General features: G+C 36.3%; 1 protein-coding gene across 2 annotated transcripts in view; it reads left to right on the top strand.

Moving 5' to 3' along the window:
- SETD3 (SET domain containing 3, actin histidine methyltransferase) overlaps positions 1-14546 on the top strand; it is a 62145-nt gene that overhangs the window by 20667 nt on the left and 26932 nt on the right. For both annotated transcript variants that reach the window (XM_042047629.1, XM_042047630.1), the window contains 5 exons: positions 3529-3638; positions 5237-5329; positions 8160-8308; positions 9409-9481; positions 9988-10244. In XM_042047629.1, the coding sequence (XP_041903563.1) occupies positions 3529-3638; positions 5237-5329; positions 8160-8308; positions 9409-9481; positions 9988-10244 (682 nt within the window). The remainder of the gene's footprint in view (positions 1-3528; positions 3639-5236; positions 5330-8159; positions 8309-9408; positions 9482-9987; positions 10245-14546) is intronic.

The raw sequence follows: 14546 nt of genomic DNA, 5'->3' as shown, positions 1-14546 counted from the left end.
AATGTCAGAAGATGAAAGACTCAGTTTCTTTGCCTTCCCTTTGGAAAAAATCTTATAGTTTTGCCTTACCTTTTTTCCCCTGTTTTATAAGGTATTGTTTTTCAGTCAGTTTTGAGCTCCTTTAATTTTGAGTTAATAAGTTAGCTATGTTAACTTAGCTTGCTTCCTGATCATTCAAAGTTACTATTTAAAATAAACCTTGGGTTTGGTAGTTTCTTGTTCTCTCTAATCTTAACGGAAAAGGAAAGCAGCCAGATTATGTACCTTTCCCACTAGAATTTTCAGCAGCAATACAGCATTGCGGTATTAATATCAGTTGCCAAAAACTTTTTGGTAGCATTTGAGAGGAAACATTTAATTTTGGGCCAGCTAGCTACACTGGCCAAGGATAAAATGGTTCCTTTTATATATACAGAATCCTCAGAACATTTTTTGTTTGAACATTTTATGGATTTTATTGTGCAATGTGCTGTAACTTAAAGCTGCTATGGCTGTGGTGATCTTGATGACTTAGGCAGATGTTTGAAATCTTTCAGATGTCCAAAGCTGTGGACATGACTGTCCCACTCCCATCTCACTGCAAAGTAACTGGACATAGAATCTTCTATGCTGTACAGGAAGATATTATTTACTGTATAGACTACGTATAGATATGGAAACTTCAGTTGCAATAACGTGAAATTGTAGGGAAAAAAGTAGATCTGGAGATTGAGAGGCTCCATTTTCTGCTTTAGCTTCAAAGTTAAATCAGGTTGCTTAGGGCCTTGCCAAGTCAAATTTTTTAATTCTCCAAGGTTGCTTGGAGATGCTGTTAAATCTTCATCCTATTCAGTGCTCAACCATCCTCATGGTGAGGAGTTTCCTTATGTCTATGGGGAGTTTCCTTTGAGGCATTGTGTGTCTGTTGTCTGTTGAGTTTTTGCTGTGTTTTCCAAGAAGAATCTGCCTCCACCTGTTGTATAATTCCCTGTCACATAGGTGAGGGCAGTAGTGGACTCGTTTTCATCTCCAGACTGAACAAATGATGTCTTTCATCTCGCATGTTAGCCTTTTTAGTGGTCTTCCTCTGGATGTGCTCCAGTTAGCCAGTACTTCCTGTGCTGTGTGGCCCAAAGCTGCAGTACTGGAAATGTGGCCTCACCAGTGCAAGCAGAGGGGAATAATTGCTTCCCTTGACCTGCTGTTTATGCTCTTGCTTATGTAGCTCAAACTGCAGTTAGTTTTCACTGGTTTAGGGGTGCACTGCTGGCTTTTGTTGAACTTGCTGTCTCCTAGAGTCTCCAAATCCTGTTCTGCAGAGCTGCTGCTGGTCCAGTCTGCATGATGCTGTCTATGATCTTTTCCTTCCTAAATGCAAGATACTTTACCTTTGTCTTTGTATAACTTAACAAGGTCACTTCTGGCTTCTCCTTCCAGTTGGTTGAGATCCTTCTGAATGCTGGTCCTGCCCTCCAGCATGTTGACTGCTTTTCCCATTTTATATCATCTGTAAATGTGCTGAGGATCCTTTCTGTCCTAGCATCCAAATCTGGTGGTGTTGGCCAGTATCGACTACTGAGAAATACTGTACCTAATCAGTTAGCATTAAGGATTGTGGACCAGAACTCTTTGAACTTCATGATTCAAGGATTTTTTTTGCCTGCCTGTTCAGTCCATGTCTCCTCAGTTTGACAACTGGGGTGCTATGGAAGATAGTGTTAAAAACCTTGCATAAGTCAAAGCACTGGCCCATGAAGCCACTTACCCTTCTGCTTAAGGCAGTGCAAGGTTTGCCTTTAGAAGTCTGTTTTCTGATCCCAATCACATTTATGTCTGTCATGCATGGAAATAACTTCCTTTTAGAACTCTACGTTTTGTACAGGAAATGAGGTGAGACTCACTACTTCCTAGTTCCCTGCATCCGTTATTCTCTCCTGCCTCCACCTTGCCTTTCAGTTGGATTTTGTTTGATTTTAAGTTACTGGTTTCTTGTCATCAGCAATTGCCATGGCTCTTCAAAGATGGTAGCCAGCAGCCTTCCAGAGACATCAACTAGCTTTTTCAGTACTTTGGATGTTTTCCATCTGGTCCTATGTACTTGTGTAGGTCCAACTTACCTAGATAGTCTTTTGACTTGATAGCTCCTCTCCCTCAAACTTTGCTGCTAGATGCAGAAACAAGGTAAACCTGGTAGTAGCCCTTGCCAGTAAAGCCCGTGCCCAAAGTGTTGGGTACCTCAACTTTTTCTGTACCTTTCATCACTAGGCTGCTTCCTGATTTAGCTGCTGAATTCCACTTTCCCCAGTATGTCTTCCACTCATGTTAAAAGCTTTTCTTCTTGCCCTTCACATCCATCTTCAATATCAGCTCCAAACAAGCTTTGGCCTCCCTCCTTCAGTCTCTGCTTGCCCAGACAGTGCATCTATATTCTCCTGCAGATGCCTGTCCCCACTTCCGCTTTACATATGTTTCTGTTTCATTTGAGCTCTGTCAGTGAGAAGTCCTGTGTACAGTCAGCTGGCCTCCTGCTGTGCCTTCTGTTTTTCTTTCATGTTGGGAAGGCTTGTTTTGTGCTCAGAGAAGAGAGTTCAGGAAGATGACTGGCTGTCATGGACCCCTTTGTAGCTTCCAGGTCATTCTGCTTACCATTCCCTGATCAAGCCCCAGCTCTGTCTATTGTAGTGAGTCCAGAGTCTTTAGTCTGCTTTTTCCCCTCCTTTCTTTTTTCAAGACTTACACTACGATTTCACAATTACTGCATCCAAGGCAGTTGGCTGTCTCATGCATGAGCAGTTCTTCCTTATTCATGAGTACCGTATCCTGCACAGCCGCTCCCCTAGAAGCCTGTTCAGTGCCAGCATCAGAAATTGCTCCCAGTGCATGTGAGAAATTCCCTGGATATTTCACACCTTACTACACTGCTCTTCCAGGGGGCGTTGTGTGATTTAAGTCCTCCATGAGAACAAGGGGCACTGAATATTGGAATACCAGCCTAAGATGATGTTCCATTTACTTTGGGAACTTTAACTAGTTGTCTTGAATCACAAGAAGCTGCAGCAAAGATATACAGATGGTATTTTGATTTTATTTTGAAATGGAATACTTAATTTTCGATTCATTTTGAATTACTATGTAACATGCAGTCAAAATACTAATTCAGCTGCTGTTGGCCATGCAGCTGATGAGATAAAATAACCTGGTTTTCTATAGCATGAATACTTTGGAATCCATAATATTTGTTCACAACTAATGAATTTGCACGTGATTCGAATCATTTTTCTTTTTGTCTTTAAGATTTCTAGTTTCTAATTACCCTGAAGTAATTAATGTGCAACTATGTGAAATACTGCTTCTATGCTACTATGTGAAATGCTGTATGGCTCTTATGTTCAGGCTATGTAAATAATACTTGCATGTATATATGTCCAATAAATAATTTCTCATACTTTTCTTTTTGACGTGACTACTAAAAGAAGATCTTGCTCATTCATGCCTATCATATTTTGTTTCATAGTAATTGGTGACAGTATGCTTCTTACTCTGTTTTAGTTGGAAGATGGGGAAGAAGAGCCGAGTAAAAACTCAGAAGTCAGGTACAGGAGCCACAGCGACAGTATCTCCAAAGGAAATGTTTAATCTAATTAGTGAATTATTGCAAAGTAAGTTTCGTTTTTTGACTGTCTGGGAAAAGGGGTGGTGTGCAAACCACTCAAACATTTTTTTGCTGAAGCCAGTGAGTTACATTTTTTCTGTTAAGTGGCCAAGCTTGCTATTTCAGAGTGCTCAAGATAGATACTCTGAGATACATACTAAACTACCTCTGTTAATATATGCCATCACTGGCTTATTTAAATGTGTATTTATTGGCCAGACCACATTTGTGGCAGCATTTGGCTTTTCATCTGAATACAAGCATAAATGCTGGGTGAGATTAGACTTTTAAACAACTAGATAACTTGACACTGAAGCTTTGTCAAAAATGTTTTTCTTGTAAACTTGAAGAATTACACTGTTTCCATTTATCACTTGAACAGTACTTTGAACTGATACCAGAGTAGAGGAATTAAACAACTCAGTTCAACTTCACAGATATTTTTGTTGCTTAGTTAAGTTTTTTATTGTTTTTGCTGTTTGGAAACTTTTTGTTGTGCTTAGATCTTGTGTATAGACCAGAGATTGCTTCACTTGTTGAGGAACTTGGAACTCATCCATTATTTCTAGTAAATATGAAAAGCAGAGCATAATTTCATACAATGATGCTAAAATACTATTGACGCTTTCTACTGTCATTAGTAACTCTGCTGTGATATAGTTATTTTTAAAACACAAGTCCAGATTTTCATATTCTGGACACATCTAAATGTTGGCTTAGAAAAATTAAAATTTTTCTTAGCATTGCTCATGAAGAGGAGACAAGGAGTTGGCTAAGCAGTTTGATGCTTATGCTACAATTGGCCTCTGCTTTGCTACCAGAAATAAAATGTAGATCTAATTTGCTAAGCAAAGACAAGTATCAGCTGTTCTTTTTGTCAAGCTTCCATATTTTATTCAATGCTAAGATTTTTCAAATCAGTTGAGCAAGGTAATCTTCAGCTGTCCACTTGGATTTACATGGCTTAGATCAAGAAATCCACACACTGACATTTAGAATATTGGCAGAGACAGTGTGGATGTAATCTAAAGCTAAAGCATGTCTTTGTGTTCCTTTGCTTGTCCCTCCACTACTCGTGCATTTATGAAAACAGTATTGACTAGGCAGGTCAAATGTATGTACCAGCAAATTTCTCAATTAATTAAGGTATGCTCTGTACTATTATTATCTGCTTTCATTACAGCAAGAATAGCAAGCAGACTAATGTAAACAGAGTGCTTTGCTTGAGTTATTGAAAACAGACACTTTTTTTGTTGTTTGTCTTATCTGAGATACTGTTTACTTAATGGCCTTGCTGTTTACCTTTTTTTCTTCCAAGCTTTTTAGACATCTGCTATTTCTTATATCTGAAAGAATATTAAAAATAAAATAAGTTATATGATGAAGATTTCAAAAGTCTAAATTAATTACCTGTCATATCATGGGATGTTTATAATAGTGGAGATTGTTTTGTTTGCCATGTAAACATATTTGAAGGACAAGTAGTATTGGGGTTCAGTTAAGTTACTGTGAAGCCATAATTCTGGGGTTAAAATATATATTTATATGTGTGTGTGTGCATATGTATATTATATACTTTATTAAAGAAAACATTTTTATTTCCAGAATGCAGCAGTCCTCCCCCAGGTCCTGGTAAGGAATGGGAAGAATATGTACAGATCCGTTCGCTTGTGGAGAAAATTCGCAAAAAGCAAAAAGGTAAATGTGAAATGCTTGCAAGTGTTTCTGGAATGTTCAGGTGGGCTTCACCACTGGCATTAACCATTTTAATACTCAGAATTCTGAATGATTATCACAGACAGATCCTGTGAGAATTCTGTCTGATAAGTAGAAAAAGGAGCTTGAAATTGTCTTCTCATCACAATCTGAAGGACTAGAAGTAAAAATCCTTAGAGAATAATAGGCTGCCTTGGTTCCTGATTGCATGGTCTGCTGCTCTGCCTCTATAAATCTGGACATTCTGAGTTTAAATTTGTAACTGTTTCACATCAAGACTTTACTGGATGTTGAAACGGTTTCAGCAATACAACATCAGGACATCAAGTGATGACGAAAATATATAAATGCACAAAATAAATACATCAGCTAATGAGTCTATATGCTCTAAATGAAGCACATAATCAAGATAAAGAAATGCTTATTATATAACAGTTAATGAGGAATTTTATTGCCAATTTTCCAAAGTTCAAGGTATGTTTATTTTTCATACTAGACCAGTTTTCTTCTATTATGGTCTGTAACATCTTGCTGTTGATGACACTTTTTTAATATTAATTTTGTTTATATTTGGAGGCATGCTCTAAAAAATGCTTTTCATATAATTTTAATAAAATTAACCTCTTTTATGACTGATGTGTTTTAATGACTGAGAAATAACTTTTTAACTTTGCAATGAGTAGATTTGGGCTGGATAGACCTGAAAAAGTCTTAAACAATTTTTTCTTCTCTGGTATTTTTATACCAAGAAAGCCAGACTACATAAAAATGGAGCTTGACTAGTTCATGGCATTACTTGATAAAGCAAATACTTAAGAGGCTTGAAATTTCCCTTTCACACCTGTTTTTAATATCTTTTGACTGATTCATAAAAATCTTACTTCATGAAAGGACTTAACAAACCTCTGAACATCAGTTTTTTGGCTGAGGGTATAGGGAAGAATAAATGCTGCTGTTTGAGTGACTTCATTCTGTAGTGATGTAGACATGAACTTGGTTCATTTTTTAACTGTGCCATGGCTTCTGTAAACTTATTGTACATGTCCAGGTTTTTATGATGCAATATATGTGTTAAGGTAAGTCATAATTCAGGTTGATAAGAGCAGAGTTAGCACTGGGGTTGGCCTCTTCGCTGTATCTTTCTTCTGCACCAGAAAGGTCAAACTGTCCACGGGGAAGATGCCGCTGGCAGAGATGGTAGAATTAGTGTGACAGTATTATGTTAATAGAGCATATTGTTTTTCTTTGGAAGATACAAAACCTACTAACCACACTCCTATTGATATACAATTGTCTTTTAATGTAACATTTTTGTGTACATAGTGAGTGGGAATAGTATGGCATATTTCAAGATTATTTTTAATGGAACATAGTAGTTAATACTACACAGTTTGCTAACTTAATAAAGGCTTTAGACAGTTAGCAGAGGAAGTTCCTGTTGGGAGCTCTGAGATGTATAAATTAATATATATTGCCAAAAGTGTTACAGTTTGTGCTTTTCTTGACTAGAACACTGGGTTGCAGAATGTGAACTAGAATGGTCTTCAGTATAGAAAACTCTTAATTTGATAACTGAATATTTTTAATTTCTAAAATTGTCCTCGTTTGACTCATTAGCAAAATCTTAAAGCTAATTTTAAATATAGATTTCATCAGTACAGCTATATTTTGTTCCATATAGAAACAATTTATTCACCAATGGTGCTTATCATTTAAAGGAGCTGGTCTTCTCTTTAATTTGGAAAAGTTTGGGAAGTATTGGACCACAATGTATATGAGGAACAGAAGTAGAATTTCAGAGATGCTTACTTGTCCCAAGTACAAGCTGGATGTTAAAAGCTTCCAGTAGCCTTATACAGTAGAAAAAGTTGGAAATCAAAAGGGCAAAGTCTTGGACAGTATAAACACCTACCAAGTTCTGTAGAAACTATGCAACTAGTCTTAATAGGTTTGTGAGGTCATTATATTCCAAAAAATACTTTGTAAATACTTAATAAATTTTTATACTGCATCATCAAAAATGATAGTTCTAAATGATACTTGCACTTTTAAGTTAACTATGGATTTGATTGGTTCTGGGTCTTGAAATGCAAAATTTGGAGGCAGGAGTGGGATATTTCAAATGAACTAATGCTACTTCCCTAAAATCATTTTAATCTCAAAAGATATTTTATTCCCTCTGCTTAACCAAATGAGGCTTGTGATTTCACTGGTGGACAACATGCTGTTGGAGAAGCAAAGTGTAAACATTTGGATGAGCTCTGTGATGTCAGGAGGATGATCCTTAGATATTTCAGATCTATCCTTAGATATTTTATTAGATCCGTATGCTACAGGAAAAGGCTAACTGCCTTGTATGTGAAAGAAGGAGCTTGAGATCTGCTTGTCATCAGTTGCAGTGCTGAATTAATGAAATTACAGCTTGCCTCTCAAATTCTTCCTTGTCTGTATCAACATGTTGTAGTGACTGCATTTATCACTGATACTAAGATTGGAAATATTTTGGCTTTTATTAAAAGGGGAAGGAGAGGAGAGTTTCATATTTCATTACTGCTCAGTTTGGGCAGTTGCATTTTTAAGATGACTGGTGAGCCACTTTGGCACAATATTGAATTTGATGAAAATTGGGTTATGACATTTGTATAGTATTGAGTAACACTTAACAGAGACCAGTTCTGACTCAGCTACTTCAAAGTAGCACTACTGCTGTGAGGTAGTCGATAGCTTTTTACATGGGCTTTTATATTGAACTCCTTTGTCTTTCTGGATCCTCTTATTTCTGCATTTGTTTTTCAATAAATTGTATATATAGGTTTGTCTGTTGTCTTTGATGGAAAAAGAGATGACTATTTCCCTGAATTGATAAAGTGGGCAACTGAAAATGGAGCATCCACAGAGGGTTTTGAAATAGCTAACTTTGAAGAGGAGGGATTTGGTTTGAAAGCAACAAGAGAGATAAAGGTGAGCATATGAACATGTGACTTAGATTAGAAAATCGTGTTTGGAATGTATCTACAGAGCTCTGACATGCTCACCCTTTTCCCTTTTTTAACTGCTTATGCTGTTCTGAAACATTATCAACTTTGTGTACTTGAGAATAACATTATTGATAAAATTGAGTATTATTTCTGATGACTACTGATAGTACTGTGAATTTTTAATCAGTCTTTTTTCCTCTGTGTTGCCTATACTCTTTACTTAATTACTAGAGTACTCTACCCCACTGATATATCCCTTTCTTCCATGTATTCTAACTATTTAGTTTCTTCTCTTCTTTCATGTCCCTTTTAAAGAACTGGGTTTTCTGCCTCAAAAAGAGGTATTTGCAATACCTATTTAGTCTCTTCTCCTCTTCATTCATGTCCCTTCTTTTAAAGAATTGGTCTTTTTGTCTCAGAAAGAGGTATTTGCAATACCTATTTTTCAGTGAAAATGAAAAACTCCCCAAACTATGATAATTGTAAAGGATTTTTTTTTTAATCATCAGATAAGGAGTATAGACACACACAGTTAGCTAACTGTTAAAAGGTAAGCATTTGTGTCTTCCCATTCCTATTTTGTAGGTGGGAAAAGCATTGAAGACCAATCAGCTGTTGTAGAAAAACTATTGGAAAATGAGTGTGGTTTAATCATTTTAGAGCTTCATTAGCACACAGTTAATGCATTGATAGAAATCCTGAACAGTTCTTCTAGAAAAAAACCAGCCAATATTAAAAAACTCTACTGTGAGAAAATACACGATCATGTAATTATTAGCAATATAATGTATCTGGTAGCTTTAAAGTTGTGTTGTACATATTAGCAGCTCCAAAATGGAAGGGCTTTAATTTGTGTCTGTCTGTGTTTAAAGCCTTGTGTAATGGAAGTTGGAACATTTGGTTACCACAATATGAAACACAGGTTGTTTGTTGAACTTACAGTGGAAGAGAAGGAAGAATTTTGATTCAGAATGATTTTGATTTAAAAAAAAAAAGTAAACCGCTTGTAATATAAAGTTGGTGTGTATTTGAGACACTTGGCAGGTCATATAATTGATCTGTGCATTTCTTTCTTTTCTATAGGCTGAAGAATTGTTTCTGTGGGTTCCTAGAAAACTGTTGATGACGGTTGAGTCAGCTAAAAATTCAGTCTTAGGTAAGAGCTTAAGGAAGTTCTTAAGCAAGAAATGAATATTTATGGAATCATTCAGTAGGAGACTTTCTTTTTTTAGTTGATCTTCTTTATTACAGGGCTTGCTTATCGTGCCAGCCGTCAGGTTTGGAATACTTAGAAACTTGAAGTGTCAGTGGAAAGAATTTAATTTCCCTGTTAGTTTCTGGCTGAGTGCACTGGATATCTTCCACAAGTGTGTGTTATTTTGAACACATATCATGTAGCTTGTATAATGCTTGGAGATAAAATGTTCTGAGGTATTGAGAATATTGTTCTAGTTTCATCATGCAGTTGTACACAAGGCATTTGCTGTGTCAAAAAACTTGCAGTATTGCAGTGTAGGCAGCTAAATATTTTAGAAACCCAAAAAGCTTTTTTTTTTGGTTAAATGCTTACATATTATTTAATCATGTTAATTTAAAGTAAATCTAGGATGAGATTTTCCATGGACAATTAATGCAGTTCCTCACTTTTCTTGGTTAATTTAGGATCTCTGTATTCTCAAGATCGAATTCTGCAAGCCATGGGCAATATAACACTGGCATTCCATCTCCTTTGTGAGAGAGCCAACCCCAACTCTTTCTGGCTGCCCTACATCCAGACTCTCCCCAGTGAATATGATACTCCTCTCTATTTTGAAGAAGATGAAGTACAGTATCTTCAATCAACTCAGGCCATACATGATGTCTTTAGCCAATATAAAAATACAGCTCGACAGTATGCCTATTTCTACAAAGTTATTCAGGTAAGAATCTCAAATATAGTATGTACATGTTGTTCTCATGATCTTTATTGTGGAAGATGTGAACACAGTGATGCTGAATAATAGCACAAGTATATTGGCCTTAAAAGTCTGAATCATTAAAGCAATTTCCTGCTGGTTTTTTGAACCACTGTTGAAATTTTGCGGTTCAGTAGGCTTATGGATATATAAAAATTTATTGGTTATATTTATATTTAGTTGGTTGAGAGAAGTGATTGCTGCCCTTTGTTTAAAAATGGGTGAGGCTTTATCTGCAATACTGTACAATTTTGGGCCTACCAGTGCAAAAGACGTGTTGACAAACTGGAAATTTGTTGACAAACTGGAATGAGATCAGAGGAGAGCTATTAAGATGTAATTGGCTTCAGCCCTTTATCCATATGGGAGACTAAGGGAGCTGAATTTCTTTGTTCTGGGGAAAAGGAGATAAGGGATGATCCAGTCATTGCTTTCATCTTGCTACTGTTAGCCAGTCTCTAGAATTTTGCTGGGTGGAAGTTTTGCTACATAACCTGCAGACATCTACAACCTATGCCTCTATGATTCTTTGAAAAATGTGTAGTTTGCACTTAACAAAATAAAATGAATAATTGTTAATTGACAGAATAAAACCATTGCATATGTTGTATTTCCAATGAACATGGATTAACTGTTGTTTTCTGTTCTTTTTAGCATAATTATTTTGATTGCTTTCAAATACAAAGATAAACCCATCTGGTAACAGGGTATGGAGAGGCTTGAGATGGGTGAACTTTTCATTGTCTTCTGAAGTAATGATTTAAACCGAGTTTCTAAGAGAACTCTGTTATTCTGACTGATACCTTGATATCATGTTGTAAGTGAATGTTGATGTGCTGTTCTCAAGGTAGTGCTCAATATCCAAACATCCAAAGCTTTTTTTGTGGCACAATCTGTGTAAAAAACGTATGGCTCTATGTACTGAATCTCCCCAAATGTGTGATCTAGAGACATTTTGTTTGGCCGTGGGAGAGGTCAGAATACACAAGGCAGTTCTATTCTGCTTTAGTATTATCCAAACTCTTCTATTAACTGTTTTAATTCAACAAAAGTTACATAATTTTGTGTAGCTGTTTGGTGTTTCAAGAACTGAATATGTTTCAAACACATTGTCAGTTTATGGAGTATAAGGAGCCAGAGGGATACATTTTGAAAACTGAAGTAATTGAAAATGATGGGTGAAAACCAAATCAGATGCGCAAGGAATAGGCTGGAAACAATGGCTTTGATATGAGAAGGGAACTGGATTCTTCCTTCTAGGTGTCACAATTCAGGAAACTATAGTTCAACCAACTCTTTTTTTCTTGCCATGTGCTATCCTAGGCTGCCAGTCCACACTTGGCCTTCCAGCCTTCACTTTGTTTCTCAAAGTATACTGCCTACGCAAGCAGAACTTCTAAATTTTTGTCTTTAGAACATCTTTTTCACCCTAAAAAAGTCTACTGTTTTTAACGAGTTATTAGCAGAATATTGTGGAACATTATCCAATTCTTCTAGCTGCTGTTCCTGCTCCTGCAGTAGTTAATCAGAACTGAGTCATCTGAATCAGCTGAACTATCACTATGACCAGTTCCATCATTTTCCCTGACTAATCCTGCACTAGTAGTATTACGTGAGAGGTTATGTGACCACAACATCGATTAAGAAAACCTCTGAAATGCAGAATGGTCAGAAAACTAGATCAGTTTTTTTTTTTTAATTATCTCTTTTATTTATTGCTTGTCTTGTGTTCTTGTTATATATCTTGTTCTATAGCTGTTGTTTCACATTGTTGAACATGAGCATGAAGGTAGGTCAGGTAGGGTTCATTTGCTTTATTTACTTTCCTTTGTAGAATGAGAGGTAATAAATATTAGTTAAATTTTAGGTGGGTTCTGGTTGTTTGGTGCCTTACTTCAGCACTGCCATTTAACCACAATTTCAGCTGAATGTTTCTTTACTCCTATTTGGCAAATACTACTATTCACATTAGAAAGTTAAATAAATTCAGTTGGCTCCAGGAATGCCAACTGTATGTATTGCGTACCTATTATTAATGTTTTTGATGAAAACTTATGGAAAAGTTTACATTTTTGCCTTCTGCTTCTGCTCTCAAAAAATAAGAGCTTGTAATTTATGAAATGGTGGAGGAAAAAAGTTCATAGAGAAAAAATAGAAGTCTCTTTCTTCCCTAAAACAAAGTACCATTTTTCCTTATTCATAGAAGCTGAAATTAATTTTAGTATCAGCTTGCATGTGCTCATATCATTTTGTGAACAAAATTGACCCACAAAATACTAATGCTAAGGGTAATTCATGAGCAGATGGAAAAGGGAAGAAACGGCCAAAGAGAAATTTGTCATATAAATGAAAAAAGCAAAGCAAACCCACTTATCTGTGAAAGGCAGTGTACTCTGCAAGCTCAATGAAATAAGTGTTAGATTTTTGTATACCATAATTTCATTCAGTACTACTACTACTTTAGTAAAAGTGTTTTAATGAAAGCTGTCCTGTGTGACCAGGATTTTGATAATGCTTTCAGTATGCAGACTAATTTTTTTTTAAGTACAAGTACCCTTTGAAGTATATTTTAAGTACAAATACATTCTTTGTAATACAAAAATCTTAAAACTGTTTACTTTATTGATAGTTGTTCTACTGAAGGAAGTAATGCTAGCAGCATCTCGAAATAAAAGTAGTTTTTTTGCTATTTGAAGCTACTAAAAAAGGGACTACTTTGTGCAGGCAAAATATTTTAATTGCAACATTTTTAGTCTACAAAATATTTCTAATGGCAGGGGGAATAAAAGAGTTAACAAGTCGTTTCTTCAAATGCTTCTTTTTCTTTTCCAAATAGGATTGCTAGACTGCTTTTAAAGTAATTTGGCTTCTGATAGGTGTGCAGTTTCAAACATGGTTTGAGAGGTGCTGCTCTGTTTCTCTAGCTTATCCGTAGTGGTGACTGCTGGAGTTCTGACTCTCTTCAAGTGCTTAGTCTGGCTACATATGAAGAATGGACAGATTTATGAATTTCACAGCTGTTGCAAGCTAAACTGTAGTCTGGTTTGATAAGCAGAAACAGGTGGGATGTTGAGCAGACAAAAATAAACCCTTGAGCATGTTAGCCAGGCTGTATAAACCGCACTGACACCTCTCTAAACATATGTAATTTGATAACTAAAAAATAGTTAAAAGTTCTTACAGATGTACTTTAATGATGCATTTGGCCTCTGCATTGGTATCAAAATACAGGAATGGTCAAAAGACTACTTTCATTGCAGCAGACTTGTAGTTTGCAAGATTTTTTTTTTATAGTTTGTACCAAACAGAAATTCTGTAATATGCAGGGTTTTCTCTTCTCGGGAAGAGAAAGGAAGGTATGTCTGTAACTTCCTTATGAGCATTTATGAGCATTGCATGCCTGCTGAAGGATGAACAAAGCCCAAATATTTATGGCTTAATGTTAAAATTTTTTTGTCCCCTGAAATGTGGTATAATAGACACAAGAGGGAGCCATATAGTTTACAGTCAAGTCAAAGTGAGATTATGTTCCTAAAGAAAATATAGCCAAGTTTGAAGCTTTTTAAAAAGAATATGCAGTGGTCTTTGTGTTTGATTTTCAGGTGCATCTGTATGCCTGTTTGTAGTCAGCTACAGAGAAGTTTTTGTGAATCAAAACAAGATATGAAGACAAGGAGTGCACTTAGAGAAGGTGGAAGTGCCCAAACTATTTACATTTTGAACATGATGGGTTTGAAGCAGTGTTGTATCTTTTCCCCAGTTGTAGTAAAGGCTGTTACTCCCTACCTAAATAAAAGACAACTTTATGATAACTTTAGTTGACTTCTAAAATCTTTGAAGTGGTAAGTCCAAAACCAGCAGAGCCCATTATCTAGCCATAGCTTTTGCTGTGGCTGTATGCATTCAGTGGCACTCTGTAAGTAGTATCTGTATGTAGCTGCCTCTCGTGTCCTGGATAAAACACCAGTTTTGCAGGACTGTCCAGGATGGCAGTTTGGCATTGATTTACATAGTGTTTTCAGCTTGTAGTCTTTGGACCACTGAAGGACCACATTTTTTTTCTGAAGAGCACCAGCAAGCTGTCTGGAAAAAAAAAAAAAACCAACCAACCGAAAAAACCTGAACCTATACCAATATGGTCGACATTGTAGTGGACCTCTGCTATTAGGCTGCGTGATCAGGAGACAAGAAGAAGTGGGTGAGGCCTTCTACAGATAGCTAAAAATAGCTTCACATTTGCAGGGCCTGGTCCTCATGGGGGACTTC

Source organism: Corvus kubaryi, unplaced genomic scaffold (assembly GCF_017639235.1).
Source record: "Corvus kubaryi isolate FWS band 111438036 unplaced genomic scaffold, C.kubaryi_AGA036_p1.0 66, whole genome shotgun sequence".
NCBI lineage: Eukaryota > Metazoa > Chordata > Aves > Passeriformes > Corvidae > Corvus > Corvus kubaryi.
The sequence above is the reverse complement of the archived record's forward strand: the minus strand, read 5'-3'. Positions and strand labels throughout refer to the sequence as shown.